Source organism: Ctenopharyngodon idella, chromosome 13, assembly GCF_019924925.1.
Source record: "Ctenopharyngodon idella isolate HZGC_01 chromosome 13, HZGC01, whole genome shotgun sequence".
In the NCBI taxonomy this organism is placed as follows: domain Eukaryota; kingdom Metazoa; phylum Chordata; class Actinopteri; order Cypriniformes; family Xenocyprididae; genus Ctenopharyngodon; species Ctenopharyngodon idella.
Window position 1 is genome coordinate 12260480 of NC_067232.1, and position 20060 is coordinate 12280539.

The window sequence follows — 20060 nt, forward strand, 5'->3', positions numbered from 1 at the left end:
ACTTTCCGTACCCACTGTATATGCCTATTCAAAGCAATGCTTGACTACATGCCTTTATATGGGTGCGTTTACGGTTGGCTGATGCTGATGGTGCCAACGCTGCCCCTGTGCTCTTACCTGCGGCATTTCCAGTGGTTTCCACTAGGTCTGCTAGCCAGAGTGTGACGTATTGCTCTTGGGCTTGAGTGTTATTGTGAGTATAGAGTTATAGCCTAACATGCTGCTGTTTGGCTTCTATTGTGATTTTTCCGTGCTTTGCAGCTGGGCAGTCCCTGTAACACGACGGGATGTTACAGCTACTGACGCAATGTCGAGAAAATAGCATCAGCTACTGATTCAATGTCTTGTTTCTATCCTCGCATCTCAACTCCACCCCCTTAGGATGTGAGGGAAGGATGCAAGGAAAGAAAATGAGGATGAAGGAATTGAAGGAAATCTTATTTGTATTTTCTTGATCACTCGAGCGTCACTTCAGCGACATCAGCTGCGCTCAAGGGAAATGCCCTTATGTTGTTGAAATTTCAAAAATTCATAATAAAAAATAATAAAGGAAGAAGTCCTGTTGAAATATGTGAGATGTAAGGTTTATTTAAACTGCAAAAGATAAAACATAAATTAAAATTATTGTGACAGCGTGAAGAGGGAGGAGAATTTATATGTGCGTTTGGTTTTTTGACAAGAAAGACTTGAAGGATACACCTGTGCATCTTCTTTCATAGCTCCTCTGGAAGCTTCCTCACTCCTCGTTCTTCATGGTGCAATTAGAGAATTGAGATGTCCTTCAAGACGGCTTTCTTTGACTGGTTTCCGGGTCACAGGATGGAGGTAGGAAACAAGGAAGCATTGATTTGAGTATTGAGAAGCACCCCGCAAATGTTTAGGGTGCCATTTGGGACCAGGCCTATGTGAACGAGCAATCTTGTCAGTGGCAACAATTAGTTCACCAGAAGATGGAACTATTATTCCAAACTCAAATATTCCTCAAAGTGCACCTGTTAATGCAAATAAATGTTTTCATGCATCAGCAAAGACAGATATTTAAAAAACAACAACAGTAACTGTGCTTTCCTTGTGTGAATAGCTGACAACTTTAGGAATAGGTATCAAATGACTGGTTAGTGATAAAGCTTTAAATATTTTAGCTGTGATTTAGGAGTATAGCCTTTAATCTGAAAGTCATGTGAACCAATTGGTGTACAAAACTAGGGGAATGTCAAAGGGAGAAGACAAATAGTGCTTTCCCACCCACCGCCACACTCACACCCATGCTGACCTTAGCCACCTCTTGGTGTTCTTCCCCCAGATGTCTTAAGTCTTAAATCCTATTAGTCAAGGTTTCTCAGAGCCATTAAATGTAATTTTCCCAATTTCTGTGGATTGTTTCATCATTTAAGTGAGCTGAGAGAGTATATGGCCAATAGCCACACTGCTATATACACATATAATATCTCAACATACACAAATTAAAAGAAAAAAAAACAGTGCAACATTGTATAAGCGGAATAATTTTTCATAAAATCTTGTATTCCAATAAAAAATATATTTCTGTAATAGATCTTCATTAATAATATCTCAATTAGTGCACACATTTCTACATAAAACTGTTTCTGAGTTATGAATTTCTATGTATCAGACAAACAAGATGACAAGGTACATGCTAAACATGACAAAGTCTAATCTTGTTCTCTTCCAGTGTGTCACCTCACTCTCAGCCACCTCAAACTCATGCCCCACTGCAAATCATCTATGGCAAGGCCAACCTTCTAGTCGTGACCCTGCTTTCATGTGAACAAATAAAAAACGGAAGTTTAGCAGTAGGGTTTAAGGTTGAATCAACTGGGGCTTGATTTTTCAACCATGCCTTTGGGGCTGATTTGACACATAGCTTGGGTAATTTTGAGATTCACTACCTCTTGTTTTGTATTTGATATCATAGCTTGACAAGATGAACAGCTGAGTTCATGAAATGCATGCAATTTATATCTTTTCTAAGAGGACAGATCTGAACAAAGAGAGCAAGTAGGCATTTGTTTTACTAGATAACACTTGCATTGTAGGACATTTTCCAGTCCTTGGTTATTTTATTCTGACTTTGCTTTAATTAATTTAAAGATAAAGTGAAATTTGAATGTGAATATCAAAATACACATATCAATTTAATATCTCTATAACAGTGAGTTGACCTTATTGTCTAACCTAACAAATTACATAGTGTAAATTGTAGGAGGAACTCACTTCAACTCATAATTAGCAAGGTGTCAAGGGGAGTTTTTATTTTGATCTTGATTTTCACAAATAAGATGTCAATGAGGTGCTTAATTGAAACCACAGCAAAGAGAAGTGCATCAGAAAAAGCTATCACCAATAAATAGACTTTTAATTAGTTTTTTTTAGTCAACTTTTAAAGGGCCACAGTTTTGTCACTGTGTTTTACTGTAGGGTTGGCACTTTTGCAGATGGGACGGTAGCTGGCAAGTATTTGTTTATAAACCCTACTTGTTTGGGTACAATACTTGAACTAACTTCTATTCAGCAAACAGTGTGAATCCATGCAAAGCCTTTTCCCAAAGTCCTTTTGAAGGCGACAGCCCATTGAAGGAGGAGGAGAGAGGGATTAGCGTCTTCAGCAGCAGTGCATTTCCGAGGGAGCTGATTAGCTCGCCATTCATTGTTAAATCGAGCAAAGGAAGGCCCTAGAGGACTGAAAAGAGCCAAATAGGTGGGCCTGGAATAAAACATCCACAGGAAGCCCAACACAGGCTACATGAAGTTTTCCCAACATTTTTTTTTTCTCCCGAGATGGCGGCATGAAAAAGGAGATTAGCATACAAAATTAGATGCTAGATGATTTGTGGGGCGACTTGGTTCATGTTTTCCCTCTGTCTCAACAAAGTTAATTAAACTAGTCTTAAACAGTAAAGAAACATCCAAGCGCAAAAGCATTGGGAGTGCTTTGAGGATTACCAAGACAGAAAAGAAGGCATTTGTGAAGAAGAAATTGAGAGAGGCGTGAAGGAAGGAAGACTATAATTAAATGCTCTCTCTCATTGTCTCTCTGCCCCAGGGTTATGTGACATCAAGCTGAAGAATACAGAAAGAAAAGGGTTATATATGCCCAAGACAAAGAAATCATTAGGTTTGACCAACGGTCTACGGTAAATAATTTAATTTTACAATGTGTGGAACTGGGATTTATGATATGGTCTTTCATTTTTTACGCTTAAAATGTCATTATTATTATTATTACTATGAAGCACATTTATTTCTGAGCAAAAGAAATTAGCAGAAGGATGTTTTACTACACAAACAAGTGGCTCGGTTAATTCAGATGCATTCATCTAACCTAAATGAATGAAAACATTAAAAGATTATACCTATTACATAATTTTAATTATGAAAGCAAAATAAAAAAAAAACACATAGAAAGAAACTATCATAGAAAAACAGCACTATAGTATCTGTGCAATAAATTAACAATATACAAAGTGCTTCCTCTTATTTACAGTTCATATACAGTATCAGGGTAAAACTATTATAAGAATGCTAAAAACAGACAAGAAATGATTCTGATGGCAGCTGGAGAAGTGGCCCGAATCGTGAATTCAAAACTCCTTTAAAAATGATCATTCCAATAAATTATCCATCAAAGTACATCACTGTCGGTGAATGAAAAGGTTATTCACAGTCTATTGTGCTATATATTGGTTAGATGCGTTGTTCAGTGCTATCTTACAATGTATACAGGAGTAATTTTGAAATGCTTAGGTGAAATAATACAGATCAAATACGCATTTAAAGTATCAGCTCTGGACATCTAGGTGTCCATTAAAGCATTCAGATGGACCTTTGAGCTCATTTCATTCTCAAGCTCAGGGTGTATTCTGAGACAAAAATATCTGCTTAACTTCTAGACCGCCGTAGCGAACAGTTCAGGACATTTAGTGCTTCTTCTTCAACCGATAGCTTTTCCTGCGGCTGGCACTATCATTCATGACCCGTTTGGTCCTCTTCACACAGTAGTACTTTGTGACAGTTTTGCGGCACTGCTCGCATTTTACAGCGCAACACCAGTGGAACTTGCAGTTGCAGCTAGACACCGTCTCGGCCCTGCGTTCCTCCACAGCCAGACCGCACTCTCCGCACAGCCGCTTGCAGCTACGCTTCTCCCATTTGCTCAGATTCTTGCCCTTCCTCAAGCACTCACGGCCCTCCGTGCCTGGCAAGCCCAGAGTGCGGTTCTCCAAGCAGTAGTCAGGGGAATCCTCCAAGTGCACCAGCTCTTTACGCGAGATGGAGCTGAAGGTCTCCGCGATCGCTCCGCGGCTGGCTGCGCTGTTCCCCGCGCCACGCAGCAGGTCCACCTTCACGGCCCTGTGATATTTCTCCTTTAGGTAGTTGCCCACTTCTCGAAACTCCGGCAACTGCAGCCAGCAGGTCTGAGTGGTGCAGCTGCCAGACACTCCATGGCACTTGCACGTCCTCTGCATGGTTCCTTTCACTGCCTGGTTGAAGAGAGGATCTCATGTTAAAGAACGCACTCATTCATGCATTCTAGAGGCAAATGTTCATGTTTCAAAACATTCTAATTAGGATTGAACTCATCAGTCGAAATATACAATGTGCTCTTTAGTAGGCACCCTATACATCCACTTAAACAGGCAGAAGGAAACTGTGAGTTAAGAGGAAGCGGTTCAAGGTTCAAGTCTGGGGTTTTCTCTTCGCTTGGTGGTCGTACAAGAATTCCTGACTTCGGCTGAAACAAACAGCTGTCCTTTAAAAAGGAACGCCTCTTTTCTCATTCACTCGGCGTAAGACGCAGAATCAGGGATTCACATCGAGCTAGATTGTTAAGCGCAGGAAAGGGGTGTATTTATTTTGCATAGCCATTGTCAACATGTTTTCTGTCATGGCAGACCCAGTGGCAAGTCCATTGAGGAGGAAGTGAAAAAGAATTCTTTCACATTTTTTCAGTTACAATGATGCTCCAGGTGCCAATGAATTGACAAAACCTGCAGACGGGGCACAGACAGGATAAACAAAGAGCACTTGAGCCACATGGCTGTGATCCCCGTGGCTCTCTCAAGTACAACAAAGACCAACATAAATGTAAGATCCTTATTGCAAGAATAAAACTAAACACTTATTTGGGAAGCAACAGAATACAGAACCTTTGCAATGTGCGGACCCCTAGGTCGTCTAATTAAGTTTGCACCACTGATCCCAAGAATCTCAAGTTAAGGCCTCGTCATAAAGGACATTCACAGGCTGTAAATAGGCCCTTCTGGTACAGCGCACACTCTATTGGGAGAACGAGTGGCACCTTGCTTATGGGGCCGTGAATGAAACTCTTGGGTGGTAAGCTATCATTAGAAGCACTGAAAAATGATTCAAAAGCCACTCTGCGAGCTGTTGGTGGCCAGTAGACATGCCTGAATTTTAGGCCCCAACCAGCCCAGATGACTTCATATACCTTGCGTCCTACTTCGTTGTTGTGCAGGTTCATGGCGGCTCGTGCGTCCTGTCCGGTTTCCAGCGCATCCACAAACTGCTTGGAGATCGCCTCTCCGAATCCGACGTTATCGCTGCAGCCTCCCCATAGCCATCCCTGACCACCTGAGATGACAACAAAATGATGTTTTTGCTAGGATAAATTTAAAATTTATACTTATGTGACGTCTACTTTTATTGAAATTACTTTTCTGCATTTATGGCATAATATTGATTACACACACACAAAAAAATAATTTGCACTCGTCCATCTTTTTCCTTAAAATAAGACGATACTGAGGTTACAATAAGGCACTTACAATGTAAGTAAATGCATGGGGCCGATTATTGGAGAATTTAAGAGCAAAAATTTGAAGCTTAAAATATAATTATATTATTATATTTATACACTTCTGTTCAAAAGTTTGGGGTCAGTAAGATTTCTCTTTTTTAGGAAATCAATACTTTTATTCAGCAATGATGCATTAAATTAAATTGTTGAAAAGTGACAGAAAAGACAATTAAAATGTTACAAAGTATTTCTATTTCAAATAAATGCTGTTCTTGTGTAATTTATATTCATCAAGGAATCCTGAAAAAGATATATCTTGGTTTCCACAAAAATATTAAGCAGCATGTCTTTTATATAATATATTCTTATTAAGAAAAATGCTTCTTGTGCACTAAATCAGCATATTAGAATGATTTCTGAAGGATCATGTGACACTAAAGACTGGAGCTTAAAATGACGACAAAAAAAAAAAAAAAAAGTTACACAATATTTTACATTTATTTATCTTTTTATCAAATAAATGCAGCCTTAGTGAGCATAAGAGAAGCCTACTAACCCGAAACTTTTGAACGGTAAAGTATATACAAAAGCGGTTGTTTAGGTTTTTAGCCGTTAGATTTTCATGGGAACAAAGTTGTAAAACTGAATATAACTTTATATAAAAGTGTTTTAATATTAAAATTATGTTAACATGCACAACCTATATTGAATCCAGAATATTCCCTTAATGTTAACTGACTTTTCATCTATGTTAAGATTTAGTTTATCACCTCGCTGGCCATTCCTGGTGTCATCACATCCGCAGTTGTCAAAGTCACCGAGGCTGCAGTTCCTGGTGAGGGTATACATGACTCCAGCAGAGCTGATGGCATGGAAAAACGCTGTTTCTCTGTTTGCTGTGATTAGAAACAACACTGAAATGAATATGCTGTGGAAATGTCATTTAATTTATCTGATCTTTGAAACAACATGTTCTGTGTATGCTGGTAAATTACTAGTGCATGAAATTTAAACTAACATCCTGAGTAAATCATGATTTGCTCAAATGCTTAGCATCCATCTCAGTAGGGATGGCTTTTGACTCTTATTTTCCCTGCATCAAACAGAGAGTAGCGCTGTTGGTCTACTCTCATATACATGTATTGTTGGTCCGGGGTCGGCACTGGACTGCGACAGGTCCCCTCTTTGGCACTTAAGGAATGCCTAATGAAAGGAGTCTGAAGCAAACCTTTGACCCACACCCTTTGACTTGAGAGGGCGTCCATTTCACTCACTCATTCTGATGCACAATATCCCCTTGGTGGCTTTTCTACTTGCCTATTAACAGACCAGGTTTAATTGACTCAAGAATGCAGTGTTTTCAGGCACATCAACATTGGGAGATGCTTCTCTGTGGTTTAAACAGGATCACTATGTTTGTTTTAAGAGCAGTTTCTGTGATTGATACAGATGGGCTTTAAGTCACTAAACACACAGTGTACATAACAAACACTCTTGCACTTTTATTCTATTAAAATGTGTGCATTTTTAGAGATCTGAAAGCACAAAATATATAAAACATCATCAACAGAGGTCATAGTTCTCACCGCTTCTGAGTCCACTGTGGGTGGAGAGCTGAAGAGCCCTCTCCGGGCAGTTCCAGCGGTCCCACGCAAACTGATACTTGCACTCTTCAATCCCGCTTTGAGCTCCTGCGGCCACACTGCTGGAGTAGATCAAGTAGGCCTGAAACAATGCAAACCACACCAAAAGATTTGGGATGAAATACACACTCACTATGAAGTGGTTACAAAAAACTGTGACTAAAACTAATGATACTCTTTTTTTTGTTAATTCTCAGCACGCACAATTCATATATAAATGCACCTGTATGTTAATTTATTAAATTATGATATTTAAAAGTTGCTGTGGAACAACAGTGAAATATTTACATTTAATATTTATTTAAAACTTTAATAAAATTTGAAAAAAAATATTATTATAGATAATGGAGTCATTTTCGTTCTTTTACGTTTTTTAGGTAACACTTTATAATAGTTTCATTTGTTAACATAAGCTAACTTCATTAGTTAACATGAACTAACGCTAAACAGTTCTTCTACAGCATTTATTAATCTTAGTTCATGTTAATTTTTACATTTGCTAATACATCATTAAAATCAAAAGTTGTATCTGTTAACGTTACTTAATGCACTGTGAACTAACATGAACAATTTATTAACTAACATTAACAAATAATAAATGCAGTAAAAATATATTTACATTAACTAATGTTAACAAATGAGGCCTTATTGTAAAGTGTTACCTAAAAATGTAAAAAGCATGAAAATGGCCTCTTTATGTCTATAATACTAATTTTAGAAATTATAGTAAAGTTTTAAATATATTACATATTAAATGTAAATATTTCCCTATGGTTCCATAGGGGTCTAAAATGCATGTTTGCTGTATATTCATTTTTTAAATGATATGTTTAAAAAAAAAGAGCACCAAAACAACACCAGAGTAGGGTAATAAAAAAAAAAAAATCTTGTAGTTCCACAATGGTACAAACTCAGAGATTGATCAGAAATGCACACAAAAAGTAAACAAAAAGGGTCTATGTGGCTGTGAAACTGTGGTTTATACAATCTAATATGTCTCAAGTGGTTTAGAAGAGACAGCACCACAAGTGCTCTCACGGGCGGCTGGGTTGCTAATGATGACCACCCACCAAAGGCCCCTTCCCTTGCCACTCAGTAAAAAGTCCTCACAACTTCACATTGTGAATGAGCTGAAGTGTGTGAAAGCTATATGGTCCAGTCCACCCCAAGCAGCAAGTAATACCTAATCCACAAAGATACATGTTCAAGAAATACAGCACCTGTGGTGTGCGAATCTTTTAATTTGCCACTTGCTTGCATTGTGATCACAGGGTCACCGTCAAACATTAACTACCCAAATCCATAAATGATTTTGACTTTTTGAAGTTTCTCTCTCCTGATGAAGATCAGCAAAGCAGATCAAAAGATGTTGGCTTACCTTTGGGCCAGTCATCAGGAAATTATTCACTGACCTGGAAGATAGAGCAGCCTATTAAGTCAGCTGACCCATAACTTGTATATGTTCCCTTTGAAATTACAAGTAATGCTTCACATTGATAAAACATCATTTTTAAACATTTTTAAATAAGTTTATCTACTTACAAATAGGCTACTGGTCTTAAAAGTACATTTGGAAATTGTGGTAACACTTTAGTCTAGGGTCCAATTCCCACTATTAACTTGTTGCTGATTAGCATGCATATTACTAGGATATTAGCTGTTTATTAGTACTTATAAAGCACCTTATTCTACGTGACCATATTCTACATCCCTTAATCATACCCAATTCCTACCCAATATCTAAACTAGCCTACCTTACTAACTATTAATAAGCAGCAATTAGGAGTTTATTTAGGCGAGTTAGTTAATAGAGAGAATTGGACCCTAATCTATAGTGTGACCGAAATTGCGTGTGTATATATATATATATTTACTCTCTCGCACTCACACACACATCACAACGTAAGTTAAAGACATAGCTTCTAGCTTGAAGCTTCTTCTTATGCTAACCAATGAAGCGAGACTCAAAGCATCTTTATCGCGAAACATAACAGAAAACCAATCAGTTGAAGTGTCTGTTCCACCTCGATTTTTTTTTAATCCAGAGATATAAACGGTCGATAAATACACTTATAGGTTAAATTAATTAGAATCACCCGCCCAAAAGAAGATAAAACGCGGAACTCACCAACTGCAGCAAGACTTCATGTGAGCCATCAGGATGAAAGCGTAATAATAAAACTCCAAATGCATGAACATCCTGAGAGAGAGGACTGGCCGACTTTTCTTCACCTTGGAAAGCAGAGGGGTCTGCAAGAGCTCTATATAACCTACATCCAGAATTCAGAGGCTGGGGGTCTCATGTGTGAGCCAAGGGGGTTCTGAAATGGAGCTCCTCTCATCCCAACAAGAGATTATCTGCTTAATTAAAGATTTTCCCTTTTCTTACTCGTTCAGCCAATCAGAACTATTGTACCAGAGAGAGATTGAAATGATCAAAAGGGCACCCTGGGCTCCTCCAGGACAAATAGCTGGGAAGAGCTCCCTGTGTGCTAACAGTTGGAGTGAATTAATATGAAATCAGGATGGCATCTCTAAGGTTGTGCCTTAAAACTCAATTTCAAGAGCAGCATGAAAGGAGCTGATACAGTAGTGGCTGATAACGCGCAGGGATTACTGACATTATCTAATGGATCAAACGACGAATGTTATTTGTAGCGTTCAGAGGAATGTATAGGCTTATAAGCATGTTAAATTCAATTTATGAATAGATTTAGTTAAGATCCGCTGAAATCCGGTTAAATGCACAGAAAGGCTGATAAATTGAATTTAGGTAAAATAGTTGAAACATTTTTAGAAAGTAGCCTAAAAAATAATGCGCAGGACTGTCTGTGGCTAACTTTTTGTCTTTTTTTTTTTTTTTTTTACTGACTGCGTTAAAAGTTTTTTTATCATTACGTTTCAAAACGGCACAATTCTGAAGGAATCCACTGGAGCGAGGAGTTTAATTTAAAGATTCAAATAAACAGTTGGAGATAAGGAGGATAATCGATACGATTGTATGTTTGCGTTCTCAGGAGGACTTCATAGCTGTTTTTAAGTGTTATTTTACCGTTTCTCTCAGTTTAGTCCTTATATGACGCTTCATGACCTTTAGGTTCTGCTTCTTTGACGTCCGCGTATCTTCTCGTGTGCAAATTAGGATTAGGAAAGTTATTTGGGAGATTCCAGAGGGATGTTTTTGGATTAGGCTTTAAAAGGCTTTCATGAGTATAAAGTAAAGCGAATTTGCCACTATAAAAAGAAAATTCATTTCTAAATCCACTGTTTGGTCTATTTGAATGTGAGTAGATTATACGGTCTTAATCTAAAATGTCCCCCAAAATGTTAAACACAAAATATATAGGCCAATTCGTTATTGTAAAATAATGCGCAGTGGACGTTTTACCTAAAATCTTACGCAACATTTATTTAATGGCTGCTTTAGCATGTGCTCGCAAAAGTTTTTACTTTTTATTTTTTCATAGATTAACTATAAATAAAACTACCAACCAACAGCTTAGTAATTCAGTTTTCAGGTTTAAATTTCAATAGGCTATTTTGTGTGTGTGTGTGTAGTTTAGGGTTCCAAAGAAAATCATTATTTTATGTTCAAAAACATGTTTTACGAAGTTTACGCATCGCTACATGCAGGCAGACATTTTCGCGCACGTGTGAACGTTTAATTCATAGAAATGAATCACATTGAATAAGCTGTATTAAATGTTGCTTTAAAAATGACATGGTGGTCTCGCACATTTATGAACATTGGTTGGCACGACAAAAGAAGATTTGTTTAGACTACATTTTCAGATATACACACATTTTATTCAATTAAGAAAAGATTAATATTGATTCATAACAAAACTCACGGTACAACTCGCAAAACTCTCCCACTTATAGAAAGTTTGGTTTATGGTACATGAAACAACATTCCTTGAAAATGTGCCCATTAAGGCTCCCAGACATCAAAGGTCAACACTGTATAAATAATTAAGCTGTAAAACATAGTGTCAATTTGTCCTAAACATGGGTGTATGTTTTAAATATATAGTATTTGGTAAGAATATTTTTCTTGTATTTGGAGAAATGCATACTACTAACAACCTATCAAACATTTGTGAGAAGGAATATTTGTAGGGAGCTACAAGTTGTCATTCATTCGTCACAAAAGAGCCCATCCCGAATTATACATCTGATTTAAAACTTCATAAGTTTATAACAATTCTTCTGATGCTATACATCATTTTTGCATTTTCAATTTTGAGTCTAACCCAAAATCTCCCTATTCTATAAGGCAAAGGGCAATTATATTATCTGATGAAGACAATTAAATATTCCAATCCTTGGATTATGTAACAAGGACAAATAAATGTCCTGTAATAAATCTGCTAGAATAAATGTACACCTTAATACATTTACACCAACAGATACATTTCTTTCAAAAAAAAATTTTGGTTAAATATTTTTCAAAATACTTGAAATAGTCATTTGATGCTTCGATGTATTTAATTAGAAAAGAGGTCACCATATACCTGGGCACCACAGGTAATCTTTTACAGCACCACAATTGTCCAAGGAAACCAGATAAAGAGTTATGCAATATGGAAAATGAAATACAAATTTCTGATGAATTGCTCATTTCACTTGAGGAAATTCCTCATTATAAGCACCACCGATCTGACATTTGCATTGGCATGTAGAATAATTTATTTAAATAATAATAATGATAATGACAGATAATAATGTGAAAAATTATGATCAGTAATGACAGAAGATGTATTTCCATGTATAGGTCTACTGTCAGTACTAACAAAATTACTCTAAACAGAACTAATCGCAATCATCAATTTTAAATGAATCGAGAACAATTTTCCCATAGACTTTTCTGTGGCACAGTCATATATTTGACTACATATACTGAACTGTAAATTAATCTTTCAGTGATCATTAAAGTCATTTCAGTTTCAAATGGAAATCAGATTTTATCACCTAAGAAAACGTAGTGCCAGTATATTAATGGCATGTCATCTTAATTTTACAGCTTGCATTGCATTTTACAGCTCTGGAATGATAATTTTTTTTTAATCAGAACCGTAAGTGCTTAGCCAGAGAAAACTATTCATGACAGAGGGCTGTAATGAGGCACATGGTTGTTTAACTAGTGAAGTACCATCTCTTGCCTCTTGAGGCAGACTGAGACATAATTATCCTCCCAATCTATTGCCTTTACCATCTCTGAAAATAATCCCCCACAGTCATGAAAAGGAAAGAATTCTTAAGAACACATATTAGTCCAACACACTCTAGAAATTCTTATTTCATATGAGAGTGTATATAGATCAATCTTCATTGCACACTAAGAAATGCTTTTGTATATGTTGGCTTATAACTTTTTTTTGTTGTTGTTGTTGTTTGTTTGTTTGTTTCTGGTATGTACTGATCAAATCAACCACTTTTGTGGCTTCCATCACCGGTGCGTTGAACACGGGCCAAGATGGTCTCACGAGTTACCCTCCTGCAATCCTTGGCCAGTCCAAAGAAGCACATGAGATCGATAAACACTTTGGTCACATTCAGCCGACTGCCAAACTCACTTGTAGCATAATCATGGGGGAATGTGTGATGATAGTTGTGAAATCCTTCACCTGAAATTAAATTGCATATATAAAAATGTATATATATTCCAATCAGTACATATAAGTTTATTTCAAATAAATGCCCCTTCTTTCTATTCATCAAGAATCCTGAAAAAATGTATCACGGTTTCCACAAAAATATTAAGCAGCACAACTGTTTTTAACATTGATAATAATAAGAAATGCTTTCTGAGCATCAAATCAGCATACTGGAATGATTTCTGAAGGATCATGTGCAGTGTTGGGGGTAATGCATTACAAGTAACTTGAGTTACATAATTAGATTACTTTTTTAAAGTAATGAGTAAAGTACTTTTAATTAACAAACAAACAAGCAAGTCCAGCCCAGGTGAGAAAAAGTAACGCAAAAGTAACGCATTACTTTCCATAAAAAGTAACTAAGTAACACAATTAGTTACTTTTTAGGGAGTAACGCAATATTGTAACACATTACTTTTAAGTAACTTTCCCCAACACTGATCATGTGACACTGAAGACTAGAGTAATGGCTGCTGAAAAATCAGCTTTACCATCACAGGAATAAATTACATTTAAAAATATATTCAAATAGAAAACAATTGTTTTAAATTGCAAAATTTCACAATATTACAGCTTTTACTGTAATTTTGATTAAATTAAAGCAGCCTTGGTGAGCTTAAGAGACTTCTTTAAAAGAGATATTACTGACCCCAAACTTCTGAATGGTACATAATATTTCTTTTTTTGGTTTACTTGTGCATTCAAGTGCTGTCAAGCGATTACATTTTTTTAAACTAATTAATTACACGATGTGGCGATTAATCAATCTAATTTATCGCAATTTAATCGCACATCAAATTTAGCTGAGAAATTATCCCCAAAAGATCATCAAAGAGACATTACAAAAAGTTGCTTTAGAAAGAAATATTTGATTTGATTCAACATGAGGGTGAGTAAATGATGACAGAATTTTCATTTTCGGGTAAACTTTTTAATGTTTTTTTTTTTAATTATTATTATTAATATGGAAATACTTAATAATTTTCATTCAAAAAGCTGATTCATTCTGGAATGAAGTAAATGGCACTCTTTATCAATGGGCCATTGAATCATTGATTCACCTGATTGATTCGCTCAAAATGCAGATTCATTCAGAAATGAAACGAAACCGCTGTGTGTTTCTCTGAGACGCTCTGGCTTTATAGGTAATATTTTCATTGGCAAAACTGAGCAAAAGCAGACAATATTATGTCTAAAATATAACACAATATTAACTTCTGATTTATTGAACTGTTGTATAAAATCAATATCACATTTGCACGTGTGCTATTCGGGACAAAAACAGCACTCGTGTGATATTGCACTGGTTACTGGTGTGATATAGCTTACTATATCATATGACATAAATATGAGAGGACAACTCATACAGGGGCATTTTTGCCCAGATATCTTGAATTTTAAGATCATTCTAACTGCATTCTATAGGCTCCATCACGCAGTGAGTTGCTGCCCTGCTTCATATTCGTCATCCATCAACTGTATGAAATGTCAGATGACCTACATAGGTCAGGGGCGGGGTGGGTGCATTAATTGCGTTAATAATTTTAACACGTTATTTTTCACTGTAACTAATTAATCTAATTAACACATTAAATCGACAGCCCTAATATAAATATATATATATATATATATATATATCAATAAATAAATGTGCAAAAAAGATGATTTAAAAAAAATTAATAATTTTATAGTTATTAATTATTAAATTATGAATAAATAAATATTAAACTGGAAAAGAAAAAAAGACATTGTTCTTACCAATGGCACTAAAGGCAACAAACTTGTTCTCCCTGGGATTGATGTTGATGTCATAGGGCCTCATTCCCCACATGTGAGCTGCACTGTTGACCAGCCAGGTCGCATTAAGGACCACAGTGTATCTCAACAGGCAAGGGACAAAGTAACCGATCAAGAGACTCTCTTCCCAAAAGTACCAAGGTACAAACATGGGGATAAGAAAGCACATCACCACCACAGATAACTTGTAATGCCTAGGGACAGAGAAATGTAAGATATTCAAAACAAACATTCCGATTGCTGTACTTCTATTGTATGTCACAGATTATCTGAATTAACAACATCTGTTAAACTTCAGCTGGACAACAACACGCACTTTGAAATGCTGACTAACCAGCTGTTCTCCCATTATCTGATCCTGCAATTCTATGAAAGAACACATTTTTAAACCCTTATCAAAAAGCTCAGCACTTTTGTTGGACGTCATTCAAAGTCATGGGAAGGGATTGTAATTATACCTAGAGCCAAATATGGGGCTTGGTTCAGATGGGCGCTCCTAATGACAGGGTCACAGAGGTGTAATGAATATTTTAACTAAAAAATGTGAAAAATGTTTTAGCTCATAAGAACTGACAAAACCTGGATCAAAGTTTTTCCTGTCTTGTACATTCACAGTAAATACTGTTTAAATTATTCAGCGCTATTGTATCAGATATATTGTTGATCAACTGAATCAGTTTTGAGTTTATCCAAATATTTAAATCAAAACAGAAGATTTTTTAATGGCCAATATAAAGCAACAATACATTTTATGTTATTATAAAGAGAAAAACATTTTATGAAGAATGTATTTGTACTTTTTTCAGTGATAATATGTCAACACAAAAGTAATGTATCTTACTGACCCCAAACTTTTGAACTTTAGTGTAGGTGAGAAGATTTATAAAACTAAATCTGAACTGTCATATTTTCTTACTGACCTCCTCTGAAACATTACAACCCCATCTGCTTTAAGGTCAGTGAGCTCCAGCTTGCGTCCTTTCTCAATAACTTCTGGGTGTTTGCGGACCAGCAACCAGCCAATGTGAGCAAAGAAGAATCCTCTGCGGGCATTGTGTGGGTCCGCATCAGTCTCGGAAAACTTATGGTGGACACGATGATCTCTGGCCCACTCATAGATATCATTCTAAAAGGATATATATACACATCAGTGGAGCAAAAGTGAATGAAAGCTGCAAAAAGAATAACAAACCTACTCAGCAAGTATAAGTAATCATTTGGCAGATGCTTTTAACCAAAGTGAATTACAGTACACTTATTACAGGGACAATCTCCCTGTAATAAGGTGAACGCCCTGGGGTTAATTGCTTTGCTCAAAGGGCACAATGGTGATCATTTGGCTCTTGTGGGTTTTGAACCTATTAGCCCAGATCTTTAACCACTACGCCCTACCACGTCCATCTGAGCTGCATTCACATTGCATTATTTAATATGGAAAATTGTTTCATCCACTTAAAAATGTTTTACCTGAAAAGCCATAGAGTTTGCAACCGCTAGGAAGATTCGTAATGGCAATGAGGCTTTGTAGGACCTGTGGCTCCAAAGGCGATGGGCGCCGGCGGTTATTCCAAGAGCACTTACCATGAAACACACTCCCGCTGTCACATTAGGAGAGAAAACAGAACAGAATGTTTAAAAACAAATTAGCCTGAACTACACACAGCTTCTATAGTGTGTAACGGTGTGTGCACCCTTGATTCGTTCTATGAGAGGACAGAATGTCTCGCTGTGTGTTGTCAGACCAGGCTGCTAGGGATGTGGGATAACAGGCCACAGACTGTGAAGAAGGGCACACTGTTATGACCCTGCTCAATTTACAATGGAGAGCCTATTTCAACAGCAATTGTTCTTTGTTCGACTGGGTGCAATAATATGCGGTGCTGTGATGCCAAAAATGTACACAACAGTGCAGCCCAGTTTATATTTTGGTAGGATTTCAAGTTATTCACGGGACTGTCTCGCTATCACTCACGCACACTTACAAAATATTTTTAACATTGTTCTACATAATAAATTTAGCTGAGAAAAATTGGCCTGACATATTTGACATATGGAAAATGACACATCAATGATAATATCTGAGAATAATGATCACAACTTTAAACCTGTATCAGAAGAAATTCATCTGCTTAGCACAAAAAGAAAGGGAAACCAGGGAGTGTTTTTTCATTTTAACCAATTATGCATGAGCTATAGGGGTTAAATCACTATCATACATGACCACCAGCCTCCTAAGGTGACAGCAGACATTGTAAGGATGTATAAAAATATAAAAGATTTACAGGACTATTCTGAGCTATGAAAGTGAGATTTCATGTCTGATTTATCATTTGATTTGTGATCATAGATGTTAAATGACAGAACTGAGATCATCCAAATCAGCAGATTTTCCTATTTAATTTGACATAAAATCCACACCAATATATTTCCAATGCACTTCTACTGTATGCAGATTGCGCAAAATAGACTTTCACTGAACACTGTGAAAATAACCAACATTTTCATGCTTTTTTATGGTTTATTTCTAAATTTGTTTCCAATTTTATTCACAGTTTTGAATTAAATATTTACTGTATGTTTTAATGAGGGTTATGGTGGGGGTGGTGATGGTAATATAAAGTAGGCCTACTTATATTAGTATTCATATTATCACAACAAATTAATGCACACAATTTAAAATATCCATATTTGGTAGGGCTACAAATCACCCTAGTAGGCTGTAGGTCGTAAAAATAGCAATAACTTTACATTAGTTTAAAGAATTTAGAGATAAATAGTAGATTTTTTTTTTTAGCAAACAAAGACAGGAATATTATAATTAGGCCTGAGATGCATAAAACACGGAGTTACAGACATTATAACATTCCCCAGTCTCTCTATACATTACCATTAGGCCATAAAAACAGAAACGCAATAAACACAGGTTGCTATTATACAAACCTAAAAAAAAAATACAGTCAGTTCACAATAAGCGCAACATACTCACTCCATGTGAGCGTTAAGATAGAGACAGATGGAAGAATCGTCAGTCCATAAAGAGCTCCTAGGTGCAGAAGGGACATTAATATAACGTTTCTCCATACGATTTGAATTGGAGGTTTTGGGCCCTGTTTCTCCTCGTAAGCATCATCATAAACATCATCTGTCGTCGTCGTCGTCGTTTCGGCCATTGCTTTCATTCTCGTTTTAGTCTCCTGTAAAGAGAACGACTCGATTATATTTTCATGACCGTCGGCAAAGAAGAGCCATCTGCCATTTCAATTATTATTATATTAAAAGACAAAGCCCTTGAACCACGCATACAATGAAAATTCTGCACAAAATGGGTGTGACTTCTGTCACAAAAAAAGGCACGCGCTGAAATAAACGCGCATTCTCGCAACTGCTACGCGCTTACCTTGTTCGAGTGCAACCATAAAGAATTTTCGCAATTTGATTGATGAGAGCAGGAAGGTTCTCCCGTCGAGTGAATAATTTTTTGCGTGTCTAAGCGACTGAATTCGTTTAAAATGATGCAATTGGGCGAGGCTGAAAGGATGCCATCCTGTCCTACCAGTTTCATTGGTTGCCCGGTTATCTGATGCTCATGTTGTGGACGCCATGAAGGCTGTTTTTTGATAGCCAACACTTCAGCCGTTTACTCTCACTGTGTGATACAGATCAGGTCGCAACAAAGCTTGTGCCTTTTAATGCCCATGAGTAAATTAGGAAATGCAGGGTTTTTGCCTTTCTAGCACATACGTGTTTCCTAAATCGGGCTATTTTGCAAAAACAATGTTTTTATTACCAGACACATAAAAATAGACTATGTTATGGGCATTTGTTGAGTTAGCATTTCTAATATGAATGAATACAGTTTCAATGTAATACTTTCTGCATATATGATAATATATCTGTAATGTGGTGACTGAAAGGTTTTTTATTGGCATTGAGAACTGGCACTTTATCCATGGCACTTTATTTTGGAAAAAGTCTCTTTAGATTATTAAAATGTTCTTCACACTAAGAAAAAAACTGTTCTTTTTTGGGTTCTCTGGGGAACCCGAAATGGTTCTTCTATTGCATTGTGAAAACCTCCTTTTGGAACTTTTATTTTTAAGAGTGTACAGTGAACCTTACCATGCTAAAATACAAATAAGTTTGTATTTAAATGTGATTCAAATGCAAACCTTTAAATATTCAACAAGAATAAGATATTGTTACTAATTCAGTCCTAGGCCTACTGGTGAACACAAGCTATTTTCTGACATGTCGTTCCTCTAAGGAAGAGCTACTCGTGTGCTAAAACAGCTAAGATTACCTCAAAAGAGGAACTATGGATCCTTATGTGCTAAAATGACAGTTCCTCAAACAGGCATCAGTTCATGCAGTGGGAAAGGGGCTACTATAATCTCCCATAAGCAGAACTCATCTCCAATTTTAAAATGTAGGCTACTGCTGAGCACATTACCATAATTGAATGGGATTGTATTTTGCACTCATATTAACTGCACAAAACGGCTCAGCCACCCAGTGACTGGTCAAAAAGTCAACCATTTACATAATGTTTGCTCGATCAGTGCACTTACTATAGTTTTTGTCTAATTCAGTAGGTGATTCACTGTAAGCATTCTTCATCCAAATCATCAGCCTTTCTCAGTCACACATAACTGTGCCATACTGAAGTCAGCGACTGTGGTTCTATGTCAAAGCATGGCACATGAAAATGGTAATGCAGCACATTTGTGCTAGTCATGATATGTTTATTCTGTGGTGCACTGTAGATATTTTCAAATGTGAACTGTCTGTTAATGCTTAAGGAATGTGTGCTATTTGTCACAACCAACTTGATCATACTTACCATCAGACTTCACAAATCCTGTAAGTATAAATAAATATACAGGCTTGTCTTTACATTTACATTTATGTAGTGCTACACAAGATGGAGGGATGATGCAATAGTACCCCCTAGTGATAATGTAAGGGGTCTGCTAGTATTAAACAAATATATATACACTGTATATACAGTTAAGCCAAAAATCATTCATACCCTTGGTTAATGTGATCAAAGAAGGCTGTGAAAATAAATCTACATTGTTAATTCTTTTTTATCTTTTATTTTAAAAGTTTATACAAATTTAACCTTTCATTGGAGAATAATAATTTTAAATGGGAGGAAATCTCATTATGGAATACATGTTTTTC

At 36.5% G+C, this 20060-nt stretch overlaps 2 protein-coding genes across 2 annotated transcripts; both read right to left on the minus strand.

Moving 5' to 3' along the window:
- Positions 1-2276: 2276 nt before the first annotated feature.
- Positions 2277-11084, minus strand: wnt8b (wingless-type MMTV integration site family, member 8b). The gene is made up of 6 exons (XM_051917719.1): positions 9551-11084; positions 8801-8834; positions 7366-7504; positions 6550-6675; positions 5471-5613; positions 2277-4502 (listed from the first exon to the last, which is right to left on the minus strand). The coding sequence occupies exons 1-6, from the start codon at positions 9619-9621 to the stop codon at positions 3939-3941; spliced, it is 1077 nt and encodes a 358-aa protein (XP_051773679.1). The 5' UTR covers positions 9622-11084; the 3' UTR covers positions 2277-3938.
- Positions 11085-11207: 123 nt separating this feature from the next.
- scdb (stearoyl-CoA desaturase b) lies at positions 11208-18531 on the minus strand. The gene is made up of 6 exons (XM_051917718.1): positions 18274-18531; positions 17863-18070; positions 16344-16474; positions 15797-16002; positions 14838-15070; positions 11208-13049 (listed from the first exon to the last, which is right to left on the minus strand). The coding sequence occupies exons 1-6, from the start codon at positions 18436-18438 to the stop codon at positions 12850-12852; spliced, it is 1143 nt and encodes a 380-aa protein (XP_051773678.1). The 5' UTR covers positions 18439-18531; the 3' UTR covers positions 11208-12849.
- Between the last annotated feature and the right edge of the window lie 1529 nt (positions 18532-20060).

What these genes read in the sequence shown, in the direction of transcription:
- scdb (XM_051917718.1), bottom strand. Translation starts at nt 18,438, where the DNA reads ATGAAACTGGTAGGACAGGATGGCATCCTTTCAGCCTCGCCCAATTGC. An exon ending in GTTGTAATGTTTCAGAGGAG is followed by an intron (nt 15,071 to 15,796) that starts GTCAGTAAGAAA and finishes CTCTGTCCCTAG; the next exon opens with GCATTACAAGTTATCTGTGG. An exon ending in TGTTGCCTTTAGTGCCATTG is followed by an intron (nt 13,050 to 14,837) that starts GTAAGAACAATG and finishes ATTTAATTTCAG; the next exon opens with GTGAAGGATTTCACAACTAT.
- wnt8b (XM_051917719.1), bottom strand. Translation starts at nt 9,621, where the DNA reads ATGTTCATGCATTTGGAGTTTTATTATTACGCTTTCATCCTGATGGCT. An exon ending in ATGAAGTCTTGCTGCAGTTG is followed by an intron (nt 8,835 to 9,550) that starts GTGAGTTCCGCG and finishes TCTATCTTCCAG; the next exon opens with GTCAGTGAATAATTTCCTGA. An exon ending in CACCAGGAATGGCCAGCGAG is followed by an intron (nt 5,614 to 6,549) that starts GTGATAAACTAA and finishes TTGTCATCTCAG; the next exon opens with GTGGTCAGGGATGGCTATGG.